This window comes from Ornithodoros turicata, chromosome 8 (genome assembly GCF_037126465.1).
Source record: "Ornithodoros turicata isolate Travis chromosome 8, ASM3712646v1, whole genome shotgun sequence".
NCBI classification, from domain to species: Eukaryota; Metazoa; Arthropoda; class Arachnida; order Ixodida; family Argasidae; genus Ornithodoros; species Ornithodoros turicata.
Genome location: NC_088208.1, coordinates 39881664 through 39887769, shown reverse-complemented (window position 1 = coordinate 39887769; position 6106 = coordinate 39881664). Strand labels below are relative to the sequence as shown.

General features: G+C 49.2%; 1 protein-coding gene across 1 annotated transcript; it reads right to left on the bottom strand.

Annotated features, from left to right (window-relative positions):
* Positions 1-201: 201 nt before the first annotated feature.
* On the bottom strand, positions 202-3163 carry LOC135366283 (putative polypeptide N-acetylgalactosaminyltransferase 9). The gene is made up of 2 exons (XM_064598956.1): positions 1945-3163; positions 202-817 (listed from the first exon to the last, which is right to left on the bottom strand). Exons 1-2 carry the CDS (start codon positions 3087-3089, stop codon positions 217-219), a joined length of 1746 nt encoding a protein of 581 aa, XP_064455026.1. The 5' UTR covers positions 3090-3163; the 3' UTR covers positions 202-216.
* Positions 3164-6106: the final 2943 nt, after the last annotated feature.

The following is a 6106-nucleotide window of genomic DNA, read 5'->3' as shown; positions in this document are numbered from 1 at the left end:
ATGGGACAACCAGAATGCGCATATATTTTGAATGTCAAAGATACCAGAGGAAGTTAGAAGGCGCCAACAGCACAAGCTCTGAATCAGTAGCCAATGGTCATCGGAGTGAAATCTGGTCTCCAGAATTAAAAGAATTGGTACATTCATTCTATGTCCGCTCCTCAAGTATGTATTTATGGCGACCGAAAGAGCAGGTACGTCTATTTATAACAACATTTAGTTCCCAAACTTCCATCGTTGCCTAGGGCTCCCGTCGCACTTCTCCATTCCGGCCCTCCGATGATCCAAAGTCATAGCCATACATTTCTGGCTACGTACGTGAAAGACGGACATCGAAGTCAAATTATAAACCCACTGCTGGTTGCCCAGCGATCCGTGGCAGGGGTACAAGAAGACGTCCTCTCCCCTCCCGTCGTAATCCAAACAGGCCTCGTCCCGGCGAATCTCACCCTTGGGGGTGAGCATCCACAACTGGTTCCCACCATCACCGTGACACGCAATCATCTGCATTGGCTTCTTCATGTGGCCACGGTCAATCGGCATGTCCATGCAGGTTAGACCGCTTCCTCCGAGATTGCGTAGTTCTCCCTTGGCCAGTGTCTCTCCAGGAACGTAGAGCTCCGGGTAGATCGTGTCCAGGTACCACCCGAAGGACTGGCACTTGAGTCTGCGACGCAATGCCCTGCGTGGTTCCACGTCGCCGGCGTCACTGATCTTGTTTCCGATACGGTCGTAGTAGTGTTTGGCGTAATCGTCCAGCCAGACCTTGGCCAAGCGGATAGTGTTGCGACGGAGGACATTCACTCCAGACCGCCACCTGCAGCAGAGACGAGTAACCGTTCTGTTAGGGGATGAAAACAAGTATAGTGATGGACTCAGTTGTCGCTTTTCGAAGAACAGAGGAACGCTCGCCGTTGTCGGTTGTTTCTGGGGTCTTATTTGAAAGCGACCCTACGAGCCCGTTCTACGTGCAGGAGGGGGGAGGGGAAAGGGAAAAGCTAACGGGCTGCGCGAAAGGCTGGCCCACTATCATAGCGCATTCTTGTGGACACTAGAACAATCTACAATGAACAATCAACTAGAACAATCTCTTCAAGAATGTTCCTTTCGAAATATCGGCCGGCCTCGGTCGACGGATTGCAAAGTTATTCTGAAAATGGGAGGTCTAGACATAAAGCACGTTACCAGTAGGGTTGCGAATTACAGATACTAATTTTGGCACGTACCGTCTGAACTCCAACCAACGTCACGTTATGTCGCGGCGGACCCGTGTTTACATCCCGCAGATCATGGCTAAGTACACCACTTTAATTGTTTGGCGTTGTGTCTGGCCCTTCGTGACAGGCATCTATGCGGTTTGTTTGTCCATTACAATTATTCAGGGAAATTGAATCTGCATGGTATCCGGAAAAATGAAGGATGTAAAAGCCCGCGACAAGCACATCGCACACAAGCTCGCGCAGGTGTTCTTGTTCGCAAGCGAAAAGTATCGGACGATTGCGACAGCACTCCTGTCCTCGGGCGCTGTAAAGCGTGAACCGCATGGTTAAGTGGGACCGTACTGTTTTCGGGGATTGTATAGGCTTCGCACCAAATGCGGTACTATCTGGCAAAGCCGTATTTCTGCGCAGAAACCGGAACTGGCACAGATAAGTAGCAAGCAGCCAATGGCTATTGAGCCCGAAGGGGAACCACATCAACACCGTTTTTTTTTTTTTTTTTTGGCATGTCCGCGACTCGTCGTTTTATAAACACAGGAATATTCAGCAGGATAGCTGAAAGGAGATGGAACCCAAGGTCGGCTGTTACGGTCAGACACCTTTGGCTGAACTCAAGCCTGGTAGCTAGCATGCGGTGATGCACGGGTCAAAGTCCTGAATATTTTTTCGTGCCATGCGATTCCCGCTTTAAAAAAACATGCTGCAGAAGGGGGCCATAACTAACCTGTATGGACTTCGTTTTCGAAATACGTGACCCACACGAGAACAAGGCACGATCTCAAGAGTACCGCCGCACATCCAGGTCTTGAAGGACAGCTCCAGGTTCTCTCCGCCCCAGATATCGAAACCGCTGTCGTACGTCCCCAACTTCTCGAAGAAGGCTCTGTCTATCGAGAAGAGACCTCCGGCCATCGTAGGTGTCCTAAGTGGTTCCCAGTTGTGCTTCCTTCGTTTCCGTTCCCGCTCTGGCACGGGATGCCAGTTGAACTGCAGCGTCCAGTCGAAGCCGCCAACGCTCAGAGCACTGTAGTCCGACACGCCATATTCGAAGGTGTTGTCGTTGATCACGTCGATAACGGGAGAGACAACGTTCGACGGATTTTCAGCGATTCGGTCCAGAAGAGGCTCCAACCACCCGTCAGTGCATTCGCAGTGGGAATCTAGGAAGGTGATGACCGGTGCAGTTGACACTGCCGCTCCAGTAAGGCGGGCTCGAATCAGGCCTTCCCGCTTCTTCAGCCTTATTATTTGCACTTTAGGGAACCGTGCCATATAGTTCTCCAGACGCGTATGAAGGTAAGGGAAATCAGAAAAATCATCGACCATAATGACCTCCCGCAGCAAGTGCGGCGGTGATCGCCGAAGCGCACTGTGGACTGTTCGCACAAGTGTGCTCCAGGCTTCGTTGTGAAAGCAGATCACGAGACTGGTCTCTGGAAGGTTATCCCGGTACCGCAACGATTTGCAAGCGGGGTCCCTGGGATCGGGCAAGCTGCGGTACAGCGAGATTTTGTCGCTGGCGTACTGGTTGAATGCATGGAGTTGCCAGCCAGCTTTGACTTTCTCCTGCAGCTCGCGACTCAAGTTCTTGAGCTGGACGCCTGCACCCATTTCTCCCGGTGGTTTCGGTTCAGGTGCTACGCCCTCCAGAAGTGCGGTCTCCGAGACGTTACGATCTGAGAGCTCGAGCAACTGCTTATGGCGCCGTGCAAGAGCTGGACGCTGTACCACAGAGGTCAGTTTCCATGGTTCGCCAGGTTCCCTGATGCGGTCTAACTGACCTAAACCGTAGTAACTGAAGAAGCTTGTGACGGTCAACCATGCGACGAACAGTAGCGCAGCGAGCGAGAGAAAGTCTTGCCGTTTCATTTCGTCAAGAGCGAAGCTTGCGGATCCTTCAGCCTCGATGATCGAACAACGTTCGCACGCGGTCACGAACACCGTGCTGCTGTCTTCTTTGTGGTTTGAAGTGACGCCACGCAGCGGACTGAATCTATGGTTTCTTCAGAACCGTACACAGAATTCATGCAATTCAGTAAGTGTCCCTCACGTTGTATTCCATCAAAATATTGCTTCTGTGTGTGTGTGTGACATATAAGTGTCCTAAAACTGAATTCTAGTTTTAAGAAGGATGACGTCATAATGTGCACGGTCTGCTATCCATCTGGCAACACCGTGCATTCAGTTTCCGTTTGCTTATGTTCATTATGCAGGAAGGCTGTGGCATCTGAGGGAGGACGGACTCAGTCCAAAAGCACTGTTGTTGAAAGCTACCTGCTCCGTTACTAAGGGGGCAGATGCCAGATCAGGCGATGACGTCATCTACCCTTGGAGAACCGGAAAGTTTCGCAATTCGCTTATAAGTGCGAGATGTTTCCGCGCACTTGTTATTGCATGTTTTCGAAGTAACGAAGCGTAAAGCCAGAAAATAGCACCTGTACAAATATCATTCGAAATACTTAGCGTGAATATACCGAAATGAGCTAAATTTACGACAATTTCTCAAGTTAAATACGATAATATACCCCGCAACGTGTGCGAACGCCTGCTAAAACAGTTCGATGGCAGTACGGCAGCTGTCCCCTCCAAAAGCACTATCGACGAATGTAACCTAAACTCGCCCGATCTAACTGTCACCATCTCAGTGTGCCCAGGACACGGCCCCAGGAGCAGTTTCACTGCCATAGTGGTGCTTAATCTTTTTAATCGGGGGATTTCGGGGAAAAGCCAGATAGCAGAATGAGAGGCTATTCTAGTTGAAAGCTATTCCACGTTTTAAAAAAAATCCCGAAGCACTCACGTGCGTTAAAATATCCAGCCTCAAATTTTGATACGCAAATCAACCGAAACCGTAGCCACGGCGACCGGGAACGCAGGGAGTACGGGATTACAGCGCCCATTTCACGACAGAAGACCGTGGCTTTCGGGAGCGCTATGACGTCATTTGTTTACAAACAGGGAAAGGTCCATTCAAGCACACATAAATCGTTTTCAGGCCCAGACACAGTGGCCCAGATAACCACCCGTCGGCGAGGGCGATGCGGCGCGCGTTCTTTTAGTTCCGGTTCGGCGCCGCGAACGCTGAGGCGGCGCCGCTTTTTGAAATGCATGTGTGAATAAGCCTTAAATTCAGCGATGTATATTTTACGGCATGCGTTTTTTTCTCTCTTTATTTTTAAATGACAAAATGGATATCAATGAGGATTGCTTCCCGTTCTGCTATCTCGCTTTTGCCCGAAATTTCCTAATTAATAAATTTCACTTAATTACGTCACTTTGTAGTTACATACTCTCTTCCAGAGGACGTCCTCTTGGCCGTAGAAGTAAACTTCAAAATACGACATTTATGCTGCTGTCATAGCTTTTTTCCCCATACCTGTCACCATAAAGAACACGAAATTGGGGAGGCTGCCCGCAGCAAGACCGAGGGGGGCAGTACGCACTATGCATTAATTTTATGTACTAGCATTGCGACCGACTGTATTGCTATCCTCTACGTCATACGCGGCGCTACAGATGCTTCTGTCGACCGCATTTGCGAAGACGTGCAGCCATCATGGCAGTGATCGCCAGTGGTCTTTGTCCCTCCGCACCTGTAGTGCTTCGTTTAGTGACACTTCGGGAACATCTTCCGGAACAGCGGTCACACGTGGTCGTTTATGCTCCGTGGTAGGTTGTGCTCAACCAGAAAACCCGTGACAAGGCACTTGGCACGTATGAGGAACACATGTAGACTGTAGGTATTTCTTCTGTTTGGAGAGTACCATTGGAGGAAACTACTACTACTACTGTAAGAGTAGTTACAGTAGTTTGTACAGTTAGTAGTAGGGACAGCACTACAGTACTGTCTCCTCAAGAAACGCACAATCTGCTGCAACCTCCAGCCATGAATGACCATGTGTCATGTTGCCATATCGGCCATATGTAGTTCGCTGCTCACCTCCTTACCTCTTTGCTGGGATTCCGGCAACCCAGCCTTGCGCGAATCACGTGCTACGGGCAGTCTAATTCTTCAAGAAAAAAAAAAAGCCCCAATTTTCCAGGACATCGGAGGGCGCGTCCATACAGTCGGGAGACTGAACGATAGTCTGGAGACTCCCGGATAATCCAGGACACTTGGCAGGTATGTTTTTATTTAAAAAATCTAACGGCTAAAGAAAAAAAAATCTATAAATAGGCATGGCCAGGCAGGTGCCTTCTCCGGTTCGGACGTGCGAGATTGCGAGGAACCACTTCAGTGATAGGCTTTGAGTCTCGAATCATGTGCAGTGCTTGACTGAAATCTGCAGACACTCGTTATAAGTTCGCACTGCAGCACAGAGAGATACTGAATCTGTACAACCTAGTAGGTGGAAGTTTGTAATTTAGCCTGTGGTTTCGTGTATGTAGGACAAACTTTTAAATCAAATATTAGGTGAACACAAAGCCACCCACTTCTCCCATCAATGAGTCAGCCTATAGACTGCAGAAACAGAACACTGGTTAGTGCATGGGAATCTGCAATATAGCCATCTGTATCAGTGTTGCATCTGGGTCAATTCATCTTGTTCCAAGCACCTCGCCAGGTGGTCCTCGAGGTACTGAATGACACCAACGGCACCGGATCTACTGCTAAAGTGCCAGATGTAGTGCAACATACATTATGAGCCCAGTTCCGCAATATACTTGCAATGTTACTTCGATCCTAAACCATTGTCTCAGTATCAACTAATCATAAAAATAAAGCAGTTGTTGTTTACTTATGTTTCACCTTGTTCCTAGTGCCCCTTCTGCTATCTTTCCCTGGAACCCTCCTATTTCTCCCATGCCTGTGTAACTGAAATATTCTGGCGACTACTTTTTCTGTGTGCCTGCATTCGGGCGTCCTTGCTGTGCAGCGTCTTCGC

Excerpts from the sequence above, each read along its gene's own strand:
- LOC135366283 (XM_064598956.1), bottom strand. The coding sequence starts at position 3,089 with ATGAAACGGCAAGACTTTCTCTCGCTCGCTGCGCTACTGTTCGTCGCA. Across the intron at positions 818-1,944 it reads CGAAAACGAAGTCCATACAG|GTGGCGGTCTGGAGTGAATG; the intron begins GTTAGTTATGGC and ends TCTCTGCTGCAG.